A 19,119-nucleotide genomic window follows, 5' to 3' on the forward strand; every position below is an offset into this window, starting at 1 on the left:
AGGTGAGGACTCATAAACTCAAGGCACCGTCCCCACCGCTCTCTTTAATCCCAGAGGAGGGATTTGCTCCCCCTCCATATATGCAACTAGCTTTGCCAGCACCAACTACGTTGAAGCCGGGGGAAGTTGGTTCCCCGACCGCTCCCATATTAAGTGGTTCTTCACAAGGATCAATGGGTGCGGTCCGAGCAGGATTTCAAGAAGAACAAAGGAAAGGAAACCTCACAGGACAAGAACTTGCAGAAGGGCTTCAAGCCTTCCCAGTGGTACAAACAGTTGACCCACAAGGACGGGTCGAATATCAGTGGAATCTGTTACCATACCAAGTACAAAAAGAATTGCGGAAAAGTATCACTGAAATGGGATTATGTTCTACCTATACGGCAGGCATGCTGGAAGGTATTTCTAATGGTTATCAGTTGATCCCACAAGACTGGAAAGATTTGTTTAGAATGCTTCTTACACCTGCACAATATGTAGTTTGGGATTCAGAATACCAAAGAGAAGTAATACATGCAGGGAACAATTCAGGAGGGCAGTTCATACCAGATCAAATATATGGAGTTGGAAATTTTTCTAGTATGTAACAACAGGAACTTGTTGCAGGAACTCTTCCACAAGCCTACCCTGTTGTAGGACGATGTGTCATAAAGGCCTTTCAGAGAGTGCCAGTGTCAGGAAAACCTAGTAAATCGTTTTCATCCATACGTCAGGGTGCAGGAGAGGCTTATTCTGATTTTATTGATAAATTACAAGAAGCTATCCAATGGCAAATAAATAATGAGGAAGCTAGCGGGGAATTGATGAAACGACTAGCTTATGAACATGCTCATGCAGATTGTCGTAAAGCTTTGATGTCTATTATAAATAAAGGAGAATATACTTTAGCGGACATACTGAAGGCATGTTCAGACATAGGCACAAATGCATTTCAAATGGATGCATTAGTAGCTGCAGTACAAAAAGGGCACTTTGGCAAGCCCAAAGGAAATTGTTTTAATTGCAAAAAACCTGGACATTTTAAACAGCAATGAGGAGCTCCAGGTGGAGTAGCTTATAAAGGTAATGGACCAGGTGGGGGCCAAGGAGCCAGACCAAAAAACGTTTGTCCCAAATGCAAAAAAGGATATCACTGGGCAAACCAATGTAGAGGCCAAAACAATAATCAGGGAAACTAGATTTCGGGCTCACGGCAAGCCCCGGCCAAATTGCCGCCTCTACAGTTAATAATTACTAAGGAGCCACAAGTGGCAGTGCAGGAATTGATTTAATTAATCAGGAAGACAAATATATATCTCTCCCAGGAGTTGTTATCTTAATGCAATCCCAATTGAAAGGTCCCTTGCCTGCTAACACCGTAGGGCTGGTGCTTCCTCACTCCTCCGCTGGTAAAAAGGGGATTTTTGTAATCCCGGGGTTGTAGATTCTGATTATGAAGGAGTCATAATGATCCAATTTGAAACATATATGCCCATGACTTTAAATAAGGAGGATTCTTGGGCACAATTAGTAATTATTCCATATGTATTACCAGCGGGTGGTCAACAAAGGGTTAGAGGGAGTGGAGGCTTTGGGTCTACCAACCCTCTTCATTCTATACACCCTAGTATTTTAGCTGTAACTCAATCAATTCGGAATGAAAAACCAAAACGTGCATATTTGTTAAATGGCAGATCATTTGAAGGAGTCCTTGATTCTGGTGCAGACATCTCTGTCATAACTGCTGACAATTGGCCCAACGATTGGCCCACTACAGAATCACCCTCCTTGTGGGGAGTAGGAGGACCTCAAGCAGCTCGACGAAGCAAAAACTGGCTTACGGTAACAGCCCTGGATGGCAAACGTACTGCTCAGTTAAAACCAGTGATCCTTCCCATTCATATAAATTTATGGGGAAGAGATCTGATGCAACAGTTTCAAGCAGAATTAATTATTCATGACTAAGTGGTAATATGGCTCTCCCTACTGCTCTTCCTTTGAAATGGCGATCTACTACACCTGTATGGATTGAACAATGGCCTTTGACACAAGAGAAACTTACAGTATTACAAGAATTAGTAAAAGAACAATTAGCTGCAAAACACATTGAACCTACCACCAATCCGTTTAACACACCAGTTTTCGTAATAAAAAAGAAATCTGGCAAATGGAGACTTCTTCATGACCTCCGTACTATAAATGCCATATTAACACCAAAGGGGCCACTTCAATGTGGTACACCAAATTCAAATATGATACCAAGAGAGTATCAAGTTATGGTGATTGACCTAAAGGATTGTTTTTTTCACAATTCCATTATGCAAAAAGGATAAACCTCTTTTTGCCTTTACTGTCCAAGTTATAAATTCAGAAAAGCCAACGGAAAGATATCAATGGACAGTTTTACCTCAAGGTATGCTGAATAGTCCAACATTATGTCAGCACTTTGTATCTAGAGCTTTAGAACCTTTTAGGAAAAGATATCCTCAGGCTGTAGTTTATCATTACATGGATGATATTTTAGTATCGGCACCAAAGATTCCTTTAAATTGGTTACCTGAATTGACTCAAGATCTTGCAGTTTATGGATTGCAAATAGCACCAGAAAAGGTACAAGTTAAAGAACCTTTTCTTTATTTAGGTCATAAGCTATTACAGACTTATTCACACCCACAAATTCCTCAATTAAAAATAGAGGATACATTGTCATATGTTAAATTACAACAGCTTTTAGGTTCAATTAACTGGTTACACCCATATGTGGGTCTTCCTACCAGTATACGTAGCCCTTTATTTGGTGCATTAAAACTAAGAGATAATCCTTCTGATTTAATACAATTGACAGCAGCGCAGAAGGAAGTATTTGACCAAATAAACAATGCATTAAAATTAGTTTGGGTGGATAGATGTCAGGAAAATACGCCTTTAACTATCATATTCATTCCCACTCAGAAACAACCTACAGCTGTCATAGCTCAAGAAATCATCCTACAGGGCAAAACTAAAAGTTCTTTATTAATTATGGAGTGGTTAAATTTTTCACGTAGTCCAGGACATACAATTAGTACACCAGTTCACATGTATGCAGAACTACTATTCAAGGGAAGAGAGCGATGTAAAATACTTATAGGGCAAGATCTGGTTAATGTTGTAGTGCCTCTTCCTTTGAAAGATTGGGAACAAATGGTTAGTTTATCTCCTGCATTGCAAGTGGCATTTACAAATTTTGTAGGAAGGGTTTCTTATCATGTACCTTCTGATCCATGCCTGCTAGCTTTTAACTAGGTTGACACTAAGGTTCAATCAGGAATTTCATCTAAGTTGTATTGTATTAGGACATTTGCTGTTATGGGCCTACCCTCTACTTTAAAAACAGATAATGGTCCAGCATATTGTAGTAAACTCTTTGCTGAATTTTGTGAGAAATGGCAAGTTAAACACATTTTTGGCATTCCCTATAATTCCACAGGGCAGGCTATTGTCGAACGAGCTAATCACACCCTAAAATCAGCTTTGGAAAAACATAAACAAAAAGGGGGAAACCCTGTAGGCCTTCCTGGGAAACAGGAATGGCTGAACAAAGTTCTATTCACATTAAATCATCTTAATATAAAAAAATTATCTACTCCAGTGGATAATCACTTTGGTCATAGAACAAATCATCCTCAGCCACAAGTAATGTATAGATTGTTACCTAATCCTGAATGGCATGGTCCGGTTCCTTTGTTGACATGGGGACGAGGATATGCTGCTGTGCTTGCTCCAACAGAACCCGTGTGGATTCCAGCGTGGTGTGTAAAACCTTGGAAAGATGTTGTGGCACGAAGGATTGAAAAATCCGATACCCAACTTCTCCCTCAGTCTGCAGAATCCTTAAACGGATCGAGACTGGGCATCTCGGAAGAAACATAATCCAACTTGGGGACAAATTAAGGCTTTGTCTGCTCAAGCCAGTCAGCTCTTGTGTTAGCGTTCCAAATACCATGTATGAAATAAATCATTGTCCAAGGCAGAATCATCCTTAAAGTTCCCATTTATTCATACAGGCAAGTTAGCACGTCTATGGAATTCCAACACTGATTTTCTTCCTGGAATTCCACCCAGTTGAAAGTTCATGATCTATCCCCACACCCCATAATCCATCACATGTTCCAATCATCATCTTCCACACTGGCATCTACACCCCTCTGCTTCCGGTCAGGTGTCGAGGTGCGGAGACAAAAGATGACCTTGGCTTCTATAAAAGAATGACAACATACATTCCACAATCCTACTCCTTTCTATTCCCCCCTCCCAACTACTACACTAATGAAACAGCATAGAAAATTAATAAAAAGTGTGGCAGGCCAAAGATCCTAAAAAGAACATAACTACAGGCCTGACAGGCGGCCTCTCCTCAGAAGAAAAACGTTTCCTGCAAAGAGAATAACATAAAAGTTAACATAACAAAATTAACCACCTCTCCTCCCCCCCAGGCCTATTGGGAAACTTCTCATGGAATTTCTTTACTAACGTCTCCACTTTTAGTTTCCCACATTTCACTCAAGTAGCTTCAGACCAAGGGTAACCCTTCCAACGCACTAAGTACTGTAATCGACCCCTATTCAGCCTGGAGTCTACAATTTTTTCCACCTCAGATTGTGTTTCCCCTTCTATCACTACAGGAGGAGATTGAGCTTGGGTGGATGCTCTTCTGTTAGACTTAATTACTGGTTTCAACAAGCTACAATGAAATTCTGGGTCAATTTCCCCTAGACTTCTGGTTAGACTGAGTTGAACTGTAACTGGGTTAACTATCTTCACTATTGGGAATGGACCTAGAAACTTTGGACCTAATTCCTTGCTAGGCATTCCTAATCTTATGTATTTGGTAGACACAAAAACTTCGTCCCCCAAAAGGAAAGGGTTTTGGTGCGAGCGATGTTGATCAGCTTGCTTCTTGTAGGCTTCTGCCGCAACTGCTAGAGCCTTCTTCGTATTCTCCCATCCTTTCTTTAGCGTGTCCATCCATTAATTCACAGGCATGAAGGAAGGAGGTTCTCTAGGCAACACAGGCATGGCAACAAATTCCATGCCACTGGTAATCTGGAACCCCGCTAATCCTGTGCTGCTGTGTATGCCACTTCGGCGAAGGGTAGCGAGTCCGACCAGTTGTCTCGCTGATAGTCCACAAAACACCGGATGTATTGTTCCACCACCGCATTGGCTCTCTCTGCTGCGCAGTTCATGCTGGGATGAACCTCTGAGCTCAGTTCTTGTGTGGACCCAATGGATCTCAGGACCTCTCTCCAGAACTTGGCTGTGAACTGGACTCCGCGGTCTGAAATGATCCTCTTGGGTACTCCGTGCAGGCGATAATTGTGTTTCACAAACATTTTCACTAATTCGTTTGTGGATGGCAATCCTGAGCAAGCAATGAAGTGTGCCTGCTTAGAAACCATATCAATAACTGTCCAAATTACTCTATTCCCACTGCTGTCTGGGAGTTCCACAATGAAGTCCATTGCGACCTCTTCCCATGGTCGGTTAGGGCTCTCTGCTGCAGGTGCTGCAGGTTCTGGGCTCACATTTGAATCAAACCTTTGTTGAACATCTTACAAATTATACTGAATTTGGCTGTACAAATCAAATCACGGGAGGTTGTCCGATAGCACAGGGGTGTCCTACTATATTACAAAGCATCGAAACAGGTGGTTTACAATTATGTCATTTAGTAAGAGCTATGGTTAAACAAGTGGTAACAGAAAATAACCACACCACAAATACATTAGATAACATCTGGATGTTATGTGGAAGAAGAGCGTATCAACGTATTCCTGCATGGTGGTCTGGTCAATGTACATTAGGATATATTGCTCCCTCTATTATAATAACAGATCATCCACCAAAGGGAAGACTGAAAAATCGCAGAGAGATTCAAATTGATAACCCTCTTAACAAGTATACTGAGACAAGGCTAGCCAGAGGTATCCTTTCTACTTTAGGAACAATGATGAATTATAGAGATTTGCATATTCTATCCAATTGGACACTGCAATGTTTAATTCCACAATATCAGCCTTAAAAATGATTAATGACGAAATGTCACAAATTAGAGAGGTAGTATTGCAAAATCACTTTTCTTTAGATTTTATATTAGCAGCAAAGGGTGGGGTATGTGCGTTAATTCACTCTCATTGTTGTACATATATAGAAGATTATAAAGTTAACATTGCCGCTACCATAGAACATATGGAAGACATGAATGCAGATAATCCTATTGATACTGCTGTCCCACTAACACCTTGGGAATGGCTATGGTCTTGGCTTCCAGATTTTGGATGTTTACGTCAGATCATTCCTATTGTAATCATGGTAATAATTGGTTTAATTTGTTGCGGTTGCTGCATTCAATGTGTACCTGCATTAATAACAATGTTTCGGCCCAGAATTCGACCTCATAGACGCGACGTAATGTATGTGTGCAAATTGTTAAAACAAAATGAATTAAAATAAAAGAAAGGAGGAAATGTGGAGTTAATTGGTTACTCAGTAGCTGGCAAACCACACTTAGGATCAATCAAATTCCACTTTTCTTCCTCTTAATCCTTTGTTTACAAGAAGGTACGATGGAATTTACACGTAGACATATTGCATGCAGCAGCAGCAGATTAACTAGCAGATCTATAGCATGAGCTGTCCACGTGCATATCACAGGGATACCATGCCTTTGTAATCCAATCAGCTTCTGCCAACAGTACAAGTTATTCAGAGCTTTTACAATAAAAGGGAGCCCCGAACAATGCTGTGGTGGCCTTCCCATCACAACCTTACTCCTGTCTGCATCTGCTTTTCTACATTACCAACATAGCATCAGTGCTGCGATGATTGTTAGGGCAAAGCAAGGCACTCAGAATGGCCTCTAACTGCCAGATGTGCGGTGAACAAGTTTAATAATAAACTTTAAAAAATTGTAACACAAAACCCTTTTCTCAATTTTTCTTCAGTGGTGAGCTTTCCACACATACAGTGGGTTTCTAATACTCTACAATTGTTAATGTACCTGTAATCGGTCTCTTTGGCATTCTGCACCTCAATAACCAATCTGTCTTCTTCAGCTTCATTTCCCTCATTATAAATTTAAATTTTCAGGTTTCAAACTTCCTGACAGTCCCTGAAGCCTCTGGGGGGCGTCTGGGAGGGCGGGGGAGGCTGTTTTCGCCCTCCCCAGGCTCCTATAAAGCCTCTGGAGCCTGGGGAGGGCAAAAAAACCATGTAAAAATGGGGGGAGCGGCTGTAGTGCGTGCATGTGCACTGGGGGGTTGCGCATTGCATTATGAGTGCGGCACACCCGCACACGACCCCCCTGCGCTCCCCCTACCTATGGCACGCGAGCAAAAAAAGGTTCGCCATCGCTGCACCAGAGAATGCATAAAGGAGAGAATCCATACAAATGTAGGTTTACACACAAGAGAGAAAGTCAAGTTAATCCACATTAGGCAAAAGTTGATGCGTTTAGAGAAGGCTTAAATTTCATTTTTGAGCTCTCATTGGAACTATAGGTGAGAAATTGATTATTTAAGTTCTTCCATGTTTCATTTTACTACATCTATCTCAGATGTAGACCTGTAATTGGAGAGAGAAAACGGAAAATATAAATTTGATAAAGATGTACTGTGTGATGGTTTTTTTTTTGTTTTTTTTTTTTTGTGTGGTTATCAAGCCTTTTCCTCTCCACAGGATCCCTCCAAACTTTGCCCTCTCCCATAGGGTCCATATAGGAATTTCTTTCCTCCAGAGTCCCCACAGGCTTTTTCCCTCTCCCACTGCGTCCCCACAGTCCTTAGGCCTGATTCCCACACCACCAGGCCTCACAGCCTCCTCCTCCATACCCTTTGAAGGTCTCCGAACCTCAAGTTGGTGAAGAAGGCCAGGACACGTATCCCAGGGCCACATGGCTCTGTCCTGGAAGCAGCCATTATTTTCAGTGTCCCCGGGATTCAACCCTTGGCCATGTGATGGACTTGTGGAAGCAGCTTCCATTTTGTCTCATCTGCCTTTGGGCCAAAATGGTGGCTGCTTCTGAGTGATAGTCATACAGAAGAAACTGTTCTATTTCACTACCTTAACACTGTGCAAACTACATTAAGGGATCGTGGGTGCACTGAAAATGACGCTGTCTCCCAGAGGTCTCCAAAAGGTAAGCATTTGATGGGTGAGGGGCATGTAGGGAATAGGCCCAAGGCCCAATAAAAAAGCAATGTAAAATTTCAAATGAAAACACTATTCTGCTTGCAGGTGAACCTGATGGAGAAGAACTGTAGGAATATTGAGTTGAGGAGAATAGGGATTGTGGGTTTTGTTAAGTCCTCGTCGTTACAACCGTGGAGCGTTAATCAAAGAAGGAACCGTTCCTATTGGTTTTGACATGTGTGCCGGCCGGCAGGAGAATTGCAGCCATCAGATTCCTTAACCATCTGACAGCTATGGTATAAAATAGCTGTCAGATGGAGAGTTATTCTAAGCTGTTATTGTGGTTGTCAATAAACGCCTTAATGGTTCAAACGTTTCTGTTTCCCTCAGTCGCTCAGTACGAAGCAGCTTTAATAACAGGATCTCCATGTTTATTAGCAACTCCAGCTGTGATCTACTTTTCTTGGAAGTGCCTGCTTTTTCCCTTTGATTGGTGCTGGGTGATAGCAGCATGCTGACATATCTATTGCATTCCCTTGGTGGTGGCGATGTGAGAAAAATCTTTTATTTTTTAACAATTGATTGTGTAATGTAAGAACAATCAATAGCTTTTGGCAAGGAAAAAATGGGTAGCGTCAGTGTTGCTATGATTGTTAGGGCCAAGCAAGGCACTCAGAATGGCCTCTAACTGCCAAATGTGCAGTGAACATGTTTAATAATAAACTTTAAAAATTGTAACACAAAACCCTTTTCTCAATTCTTCAGTGGTGAGGTCTCCACGCATACAGTGGCTTTCTAATATACTACAATTGTTTTTTTTAATCATGTTTTTTTTAAACATAAAAGAAAACATTAAAAATTTTCATCCATTACATACAGCATGTCGTTTGGTTACAAGTGCTTTTGCATCCGTATTTTCAATTACATATACAATCACAGTTTTTCCATCCAATATAGCCAAAAACCTCACTTTCATTGTGCAGCATATGTTCAATTGCGATTAATATTTCTTTCTTTTCAATAAGCTTAATTCTCTTACATTCTTGATTGTCTGCTTAACAACAAAATACCTTTATGCAATCATTGTCTCATTTTAAATATTTTACAGTATAAAATAATTTACCAAGTGTTTATGTTTGTATATCTTTCACTGCTTTCAACAGGATATCTTTATGGTATGCACTTAGAGCTATATATTATGTTACCAATCTCCACACATAGAGTGGCTTTCTAATACCCTACAATTGTTAATCTACCTGTAATCTGTCTCTTTGGCATTCTGCACCTCTATAACCAATCTGTCTGCTTCAGCTGCATTTCCCTCATTGTAAATTTAAATTTTCAGTTTCAATGGTACCTCAATCCAGCCACTCTGTGCCTCTGATGTGTGATGTAATTAGGCATCTCCCTCTTAATTAGTTGCATTGCTATTTACCTCAGTCCTAAACTCTATGAAAGAATGACATTTCTTTATGCAGTGTTAAAAAAATTAGAATGGCTAAACTGGATCTGTTTTGATTGGCATTCTTCTCAGATTCAGGGATGGTCCTCTCCACCATTGCCAGTCTGGGAGATCAAAATTAGGAGGTTTCAAACAGGACAACTAAGGTAGGTTTCCCTTGTACCTTTACAACCGCTAACCCCCATAAGCAGTCATTGGTTGTGCCAGTGGGTTTGTAGCTTTTGAAAATCATAACTTTACAGAGGATCTGTCTGACTTCCCTGATGGTTCTCCCAATTCTGAACTGGATCCAACACATTTTGGAAGTCAAGCTCCTCGTGGATCGAAACAGAGCCAATAGATGAAATTGCCACTATCGAAAATCTTACCTTTTTACAAATATTTATTTTAAAAAATATCTTCTGCCCTATACAGACAATCAAGCCCTCTTTTTTACACCCCATTTTCTAAGCCCTGCTGCATATTGTTCTCTCCCTGTGACCAGGATTCCATTCCCCACTATCCTTTCAGAACTGAAGAGGCTTCTTGGAGGAGAAGGGAAACATCTTCAAAAGAAAACAAATAAAAAAGTCCACTTGCCTTCTGAAAAAGCACCTTTGTCACATCTAAGAACAGGACATAATAGGATTAACCCACCACCATTAGAATAGCAAAAGACACAGAGCTCTCAGTACATTGCACAACCCCAGCAGCATCACAGAAACCTATAAAGATCCATCCTCCCATTCAACCAGTCGATCAGCTGCCCTGGAACCACAGTCTGGTTCTGCTCATCAATAAACGGACCCCCTTTCTTAAGCAGCCTCCATTTCATTCCAGCTTGGAACTAACCCTGGATTTTCCTTCTAACAGGATGTAGAGCAGGTTTTTTTTTAAATCTCCAGAGATAAACGCTAAAAAAGATCAGGAATCTTTAGATCAGCTTTTTACAAAGTAGCCCCCCCCCGCCCCCAGTGTTTTGCCCAAGGTGCAAAATAATCGGAATAATCAAAGGGAAAATCTACCTCCTCTGGAAATTGGGAAGGTTGTTCAGAGCAATTCTTTAGGCTGTGCAAGAATGAAGATTAAAAGATACTACAGAGGTAATCCTTGACATGCAACCATAATTGAGCTGGGCTGACACAGAAAAGAAAGGGGGGGGAACCTATTCTTCAAAGCTCCTGAGAGCAGGACAAGAAGGAACGGGGGGGGGGCGGACACATCAGAAAGGGATCCAACCTGGAATTAAGGAGAAATTTCTTGTCAATGAGAACTTCAGTGGAAATGCTTTGTCTCCAGAAGTTGTGGCTGCTCCATCGGAGGAGCTTTTTAAGAGGAGACTGCAGAGCCATTTGTGCGGAATAGCATTGGGGTCCCTGCTTGGAGAATTGGTCCCTTCCAACTCTTATGCTGTAAGAACTTCATGAACGTTTAGGGCTCAGCCTGCAGCTAATCTTCACAAGTGTCACCTTTCACTATTTCGCTAGCATCTGTTGCAAAGGTCGGTTGGTAGGAGTGGAAAGTGACTTGATGGCATGTAATCAGTGCAAACGTCTTCTAAACGCCTTAATAGGCAGAGACGGGACGAGCCTGTATTACGCCCTCCTATCGGGAGATGGCGGTCAGATGGGCAACATTGGGGTTGAACTTTAAAGAGTTAAAGCCATCAAGTGCTGCATTGCTAGAAAGGAGGGGAGAGAAGTGTAGGATCTACTGGATCTCTGACGGGTGGAAGAGAAGCCGAGTAGCTTCTGGGCTCCTGCAAGAGTCGAAGCAGCAGCAGCTGGTGGGTGAGTTGAGGGCAGGTTGGAGGAGAGGCTGGGAGCAAGAAAGGCTGCTTGATTTCCTCCGCAGCGTAGAAGCAAAGAAGCAACTAGAAGATAGACAATAGCAGTTGGATGTGACCTTGGCGATCATGCAGTCCAACCCCCTGCTCAAGCCTGAGAACTTAGACCAAATTGCTCTCCAGTATCTCCTTCCAAGCTTCCAGGGAGGAGCTCCCACAACTTTGGAAGGGAAGCCGTTCCACTGGTCGCTGTCAGGAGATTTCTTCTTGTTTTTAGGATGCTTCTCCCTTTCGTTGGTTTCCATCCATTGCTTCTTGTCTTGCCTTCTGGGGCTTTGAGAAGTTAATCTTCTCTTCTTTGTGGCAGCACTTCAAGTATTGGAACATGTCACCTCTAGGCCTCCTTTTCACCAAGACTGAACATACCCAATTCCTACAACTCTTCTTCATAAGTTTCCACCTCAAGCCCTGGGTCATATTTGTTGCTCTTTTGTATCTTCTCTTCAAGCGAACCTTCCTGTTCATAAGTATTAAATCCAGTATAGCTGACCCTCTAATTATCTTTTGCATGACAGAGTTGTCAGGTTCCTCAGGAACCTTTAAGAAGCAACTGGACAGCCATTTATCCAGAATGGTATGGGCTCTCCTGACCTAGCAGTGAGTTAGTCTAGGGCCATGATGGCGAACCTATGGCACTTCCGGTTTGCTCGGAGGGTCGTTTTAAGCGCTCCGAAGGCTTCAGGGAAGTCTCTGGACAGTCCCTGAAGCCTCCGGAGGGCCTCCGGGGGGTCGGGGGAGGCTCTTTTCGGCCTCCCCAGGCTCCTATAAAGCCCCTGGAGCATGGGGAGGGCAAAAAAAACATGTAAAAATGGGGGGGTTGCGCATTGTGCGCGCATGTGCACTGGGGGGGTCGCGCGTTGCATTATGGGTGCGGCACGCCCGCACTCGACCCCCCTGCGCTCCCCCCACTTGTGGCACGCGAGCCAAAAAAGGTTCACCATCACTGGTCTAGGGTCGTGATGGCGAACCTATGGCACCCGGGTCACAGGTTGCACACGGAGCCATTTGTTAGGGCACATGAGGCGCTGTCCTGTCAGCTGACTTCAGACTTGGGTGCGGGGAGGGAAATCTCCAGGGGGTGAAAAACCACCGAAAATAAAGCCTCTAGAGGGAGGGGAGGCCTTTTTCGCTCTCCCCAGGTTCCTGGAAAGCCTCTGGAGCCTGGGGAGGGCAGAAAATGGGTGCATCACACGGCAAAAGCAAGGGGGAGGGAGGGGGTTGGGCTCATAAAATTATGGCCACGCACGACCCCCATTGAAGTCCCCCCACTTATGGCACGTGATGGAAAAAATGTTAGCCATCACTGGTCTAGAGTCTAGATCTAGAAGATCTCCAAGATCCCTTCCAACTCTGTTCTGATATGGACCTGCTGTTTTTTTTGGCAATAATATTGGAAATCCCCAGAAATCACTGGGGATTTTTTCTTTTTTCCTTCCATGTCTAGCCAACAAGGGTGGCATTTGCCTATTGGCGCCTCATCATGTATAAATCTGGATCAACTGTATTTAAACCAGCACTTTTTTTAAAAAAAATGGTTTCAGAACCTTTGGGATGTTCAGCTGTATAGGTAGACCTCACTTACCATTTCTTCCCTCAGCCTTCAATGGCATTGTTACAATGGCACTGTAAAGGCACATATACATCTGCTCCACAAATTAGTGCTGATTGTAGCACTTCTTCAGTGACCTCAACAAGTCAGCAGTTTCTGTGGTTATGAAGGTGCAAGAACAATTTGGGTTCTGTCAACTGGTGCACATTTATAATGGTTTCAGCATCCCACCCTTGGGATCCCTATTTGTGACCTTCCCAGCTAGGTTCTTGTCAAGCAAAATCAGTAGTGATGCCAGGAAGAAGTTGCCAGCCACAGTCAGGTGAAATTGTCTTTAACAACCCACAGTGATTCGCTTAGTAACTGCAGAGGAACAGATGTAAGTTGGCACTGTCCTGTGATATCATGCTTCCTGATCAGGCTGCTTAGTGACAGAGATGCCTTTTCCAAATGCAGTCAGTAAGTGAGGACTGCTTCAATAGGAATGTCACCAGAGAGGTTGTGGACAGTATTTTCTGCCCTTACTTGGAACTGAGGACTTCCATGGCAAAACTGGTGCTTCAAATCATGCAGAGTCTTTAGGCATCATTTTATCAATTAAAGCCCCCACATGACTAAAATTAGCACAGAAGGTTTGACTGCAACTATTTTGGGTTTTGGGCAGCTTTCAGGCTGAAAACCCATGGATTTTCCACATATATAAATATTTGGTATAGAGCTTCCTGCCTGAGCAGGGGGTTAGACTAGAAGACCTCCAAGGTCCCTTCCCTCTGTAATTCTCTTATATCCTTCCATTGTTCAAGTATTATATTACATCCAAAGTTCTTGGGCCACTGAATCATACAATGCTTTTCATACTCATTCTGCAAGTTGAATGTCCAAGTGAAAGAGAAGTAGCATGTTTATTAAATCATTTATCTGAATTACAGAGATTCTACCCAATAATTGAAGTTTGAAGCATTTGTCAACAAGTCTATTTCGTGATTGCATATTAGAACTTGGATCTCAGTAATGTGCAATGTTTCAAAAGAATCACAATTAACGTTAGAAGCTATTTCAGCATTATGGCATGTTTCCTTTTTACTTGTAATGTATACTTTTTCACTTCCTTCTGCAACCATTGTATAAAGAAACAATTTTAAACGTACACTTTTATTTTAATCTTACAGATGAAGAGGATACCAACAAGAGTACTCCAGACAACTGAGAATAACCAGGAATTTGAAAATGAAAGTGGATTGAGCCTTCAGAAAAGCACACAATTCTTCTCTTTCTCCAGCTGGTGGGAGGCAAAGGGGAGAAAAATCCAGAAGAGATTTCAAACTGGAAAAAGTAGAGTATGCACAATTCAACAATAGATTACATGAAAAGGATACAGGAAATTATTTTTTCCATTTAGAAAAAAAGGGAAATATCTAGAAGTGAGTGAGGAGGAAAAATAATTGGATAGCCACAAAAGGTAGACAGTAATGCAAGTCTCTAGGCAGTAATGCAGGCCTTGACCTGTGTGGAAGAAAACAGTAGCTTGAATCAAAGCTCCATGCAACAAGAGATCACACGTATTTTTGACCTCTTCAAGAACTTCAGTGGTAGAAAAGCTCCACAAATGAGCCTGTTGTGGGAAAAGCACACATAGCAAATCACATATTATGCATAAGAGGATCCACTCTGGAGGAAAGGCATACAAATTATCTGAATGTGGGAAAAGATTTAGTTAGATCATTGAAGGACCCACATAGGAGAGAAGCACTATAACTACTCGCAATGCAGTAAATGATTTTGCAAGCATGGCAACTTGGTGATATATCAGAGGACATATGAGGGGAAAACCCTTTTAATATGGTAATTGGTTGGAAAACATTCAGTCAGAATTCCAACCTGAAGGTACATATATTACAGGATGCACACAGGAAAGAAATCATATAACTGTGCTGATTGTGGTAAAAGTTTCAATACAAATTCCCAGCTGGTGATACACCAGAGGACTCACACAGGAGAGAAACCCTTTGAATGTCCTGATTGTGGGAAAAGTTTCAGTCATAATTCAAGCCTGGTGACTCATCAGAGGACTCACACAGGAGAGAAACCCTTTGAATGTCCTGATTGTGGGATAGGTTTCAGTCATAATTCAAGCCTGGTGATTCATCAGAGGACTCACACAGGAGAGAAACCCTTTGAATGTTCTGATTGTGGCAAACGTTTCCGTTGCAATTCCGCTTTGATTAAACACCAGAGGACTCAAACAGGAGAAAAACCGTTTGAATGTCCTCATTGTGGGAAAGGTTTCATTTATAAGTCAAGCCTGGTGATTCATCAGAGGACTCACACAGGGGAGAAACCCTTTGAATGTTCTGATTGTGGCAAATGTTTCAGTCGAAATTTCACCTTGGTTCAACACCAGAGGACTCACACAGGAGAAAAACCGTTTGAATGTCCTGATTGTGGGATAGGTTTCAGTCATAATTCAAGCCTGGTGATTCATCAGAGGACTCACACAGGAGAGAAACCCTTTGAATGTCCTGATTGTGGGAAACGTTTCCGTTGCAATTCCGCTTTGGTTCAACACCAGAGGACTCAAACAGGAGAAAAACCATTTGAATGTCCTCATTGTGGGAAAGGTTTCATTTATAAGTCAAGCCTGGTGATTCATCAAAGGACTCACACAGGGGAGAAACCCTTTGAATGTCCTGATTGTGGAAAAGGTTTCAGTCATAGTTCCAACCTGGTGGAACACCAAAGGACTCACACAGGAGAGAAACCTTTTGAATGTCCTGATTGTGGGAAATGTTTCAGTCATAGTTCCAAACTGGGGATACACCAAAGGACTCACACAGGAGAGAAACCCTTTGAATGTTCTGATTGTGGCAAACGTTACAGTTGGAATTCTAGTTTGGTTAAACACCAGAGGACTCACACGGGAGAAAAACCCTTTGAATGTTCTTATTGTGGGAAATGTTTCAGTCAGAATTATTGCCTGGTGAACCACCAGAGGTCTCACACAGGAGAGAAACCCTTTGAATGTCCATATTGTCGGAAACGTTTCAGTCAGAATTCCAGCCTGGTGATACACCAGAGGACTCACACAGGGGAGAAACCATATGAATGTCCATATTGTGGGAAACGTTTCAGTCAGAATTATGACCTGGTGAACCACCAGAGGACTCACACAGGAGAAAAACCATTTGAATGTTCTGTTTGTGGGAAAGGTTTCATTTATAAGTCAACCCTGGTGATTCATCAAAGGACTCACACAGGGGAGAAACCCTTTGAATGTCCTGATTGTGGAAAAGGTTTCAGTCAGAGTTCCAACCTGGTGGAACATCAGAGGACTCACACAGGGGAGAAACCCTTTGAATGTCCTGATTGTGGAAAAGGTTTCAGTCAGAGTTCCAAACTGGGGGTACATCAAAGGACTCACACAGGAGAGAAACCCTTTGAATGTTCTGATTGTGGCAAACGTTTCAGTTGGAATTCTAGTTTGGTTAAACACCAGAGGACTCACACAGGAGAGAAACCCTAATGTCCATATTGTGGGAAATGTTTCAGTCAGAATTCCAGCCTTGTGATACACCAGAGGTCTCACACAGGGGAAAAACCATTTGAATTTCCATATTGTGGGAAACGTTTCAGTCAGAATTATGACCTGATGAAACACCAGAGGACTCACATAGGAGAGAAACCGTTTGAATGTCCTGTTTGTGGGGAAAAATTCAGTGAGAAGGCCAAACTGGTGAAACACCAGAGGACTCATATGAGAGAAACAATATGAATGTCCATCCAGATTGGGGGAAAAGTTTCAGTCGGAATTCTGGTCTACTTATACACTGGAGGACCTATATAGGAGTGAAGCCATACTACTTTCCAGATTGTGGGAAAAGTTTCACTTACTGCTCTGACCTTGTGAAACACCAGAGGACTCACACAGGAGTGAAACTTTGAATATTCACAGTGTGGGAAAAGTTTCAGTCAGAATTTCCCACTTGTGAACCATGAAAGAACCCACAAAGGAGAGAAACTCTTTTAATGTCCAGATTGTGGGAAGAGTTTTCGTCAGAATTCACACTTGTTGATACACTACAGAACTAACACAGGATAGAAACCCTTTGAATGTCTGGATTGTTTGAAAAGTCACAATTTTAACCTTGTGAGACACCAGAGAATGCATAAAGGAGAGAACCCATACAAATAACCTACCAGTAATGTGGGTTTACACCAGTGACGTGCAGTCAGGTGAGGCAGGGGAGGCACAGCCACACCACTGTCATCATGAAAACAAAAAAACAAAAAAAAATGTAAAAGGAAAAAGGCGAGAGCTGAGGTCAGGCTGAGCTAGTTGCTGCCTCACCGTGGATGACTGCTTAACTGTTTAAAAAAGCCTCTTAAAAAGCGCCCTCTACAGGGGGAGGCAGGAGAACTGCATGCTCATCTAGTCTGCCTTTAGGCGTTTTATGATCACTCGAGCAGAGTTAAGCAAGGGTTAAAAGCCTAAAAATTCCTGACATAGGTGAGGCACACAGTTCCCTGCCTCATAGTAGAGGGCGCTCGTTTGGGCGGGGCTTCTTCAGAGGACTCGAGGCAAGAGCAGAGTTGAAAACCTCTCTGAAACAGCTGGAAAAGGTACATGTGGGTTGGAGGGAGGGGGAGGAATTCAAACTTCATCCTCCTGGTGCCGGGGGTTTGTGCAAAGGCTGGAAAGAAGGACTCTGGCTCGCTTGTGCTCTCTCTCCCCAAGTGTAGTTTGATTGCAGGCACATTGCCTTTTCAAACCTGTAATCTGTGAAGCTGGGCTGGATCCTTCCGGGGCCGGGGGAAAGTGTGTGTGCTCCAGTATGGCTCTTTGACTGGCTTCCTGCCTCCTCCTGTGGTCTCCTCCAATCCAGCTTTGTGTGTGTGTGTGAGAGAGAGAGGTTGAGAGAGAGGTTGAGTGAGAGAAGGAAGGGGGTAGGAGAGATAATCCAATCCAACGTGTGTGTGTGTGTGTGTGTGTGTGTTTGAGAGAGGGGGAGGGAGGGAGAGGGAGGAAGGAGGGGAAGGGAGAAGAAAAAGAAAAAGAAAGAAGGAAACTTATTTCGCAAAGGAGAAAAACAAATGCTGTCACTTTAAATCAGAACTGAGCATGTCTGACTGTGGAATTCTGGGAGTTGAAGTACACGTCTAAAAAAATTTAAAACCCACCACTGTGTCAGTGCCTTACCAGCCATAAACCTCACCGCACGTCACTGGTTTATGCACAGGAGAGAAAGTCAAGTTAATCCACATTAGGTAAAAGTTGATGAGTTTAGAGAAGGCTTAAATTTCATTTTTGATCTCTCATTGGAAGTGTAGGTGAGAAATTGACTATTTAACTTCTTCCCTGTTTCATTTTACAACATTTACCTCAGATGTAGATCTGTGATTGGAGAGAGAAAATGGAAAATATAAATTTGATAAAGATGTACTGTGTGATGGGTTTTTTCGGTTATCAAGCCTTTTCCTCTACACAGGATCCCTCCAAGCTTTGCCCTCTCCCACATGGTCCAGATAGGAATTTCTTTCCTCCAGAGTCCCCACAGGCTTTTCCCCTCTCCCACAGTCCTTGGCCTGACTCCCACCTCACCAAGCCTCACAGCTGCCTCCTCCATACCCTTTGAAGGTCTCCGAAACTCAAGTTGGTGAAGAAGGCCAGGACACGTATCCCAGGGCCACATGGCTCTGTCCTGGAAGCAGCCGTTATTTTCGTTGTGCCCAGAATTAAACCCTTGGCCATGTGATGGACTTGTGGAAACAGCTCCCATTTTGTCTCATCTGCCTTTGGGCCAAAATGGCGACTGCTTCTGAGTCATTGTCATACAGGAGAGGGAGAAACTGTTCTATTTCACTACCTTAACTTTGTGCAAACTGTATTAAGGGATTGTGGGTGCACTGAAAATGACAGCTCCCAGAGGTCTCCAAAAGGTAAGTATTTGATGAGTGAGGGAATAGGCCCAAGGCCCAATGAAAAAAGCAATGTAAAATTTCAAATGAAAAGGCTATTCTGCCTTGCAGGTGAACCTGATGGAGAAGAACTGTAGGAATATTGAGTTGAGGAGAAAAGGGATTGCGGCTTTTGTTAAGTCCTCGTGGTTACAACAGTGGGGCGTCAATCAAAGAAGG

General features: G+C 42.7%; 3 protein-coding genes across 3 annotated transcripts in view; all 3 read left to right on the forward strand.

Annotated features, from left to right (window-relative positions):
• The window catches only part of LOC309384288 (uncharacterized protein), a 36,745-nt gene extending 28,795 nt beyond the window's left edge, over positions 1 to 7,950 (forward strand). Inside the window, exon 3 of the mRNA XM_081937608.1 lies at positions 7,418 to 7,950. The gene's annotated coding sequence lies outside the window, so the exon portion shown is untranslated. The remainder of the gene's footprint in view (positions 1 to 7,417) is intronic.
• Positions 1 to 19,119, forward strand: part of LOC309384264 (uncharacterized protein) — a 65,096-nt gene that overhangs the window by 7,192 nt on the left and 38,785 nt on the right. The gene's annotated exons all lie outside the window — the stretch shown is intronic.
• On the forward strand, positions 11,284 to 17,928 carry LOC309382135 (uncharacterized protein). Its single transcript, XM_081933643.1, has 2 exons — positions 11,284 to 11,382; positions 14,157 to 17,928. The coding sequence occupies exon 2, from the start codon at positions 14,888 to 14,890 to the stop codon at positions 16,505 to 16,507; it is 1,620 nt and encodes a 539-aa protein (XP_081789769.1). The 5' UTR covers positions 11,284 to 11,382; positions 14,157 to 14,887; the 3' UTR covers positions 16,508 to 17,928.

This window comes from Natrix helvetica (genome assembly GCF_964273705.1).
Source record: "Natrix helvetica genome assembly, chromosome: 1".
NCBI lineage: Eukaryota > Metazoa > Chordata > Lepidosauria > Squamata > Natricidae > Natrix > Natrix helvetica.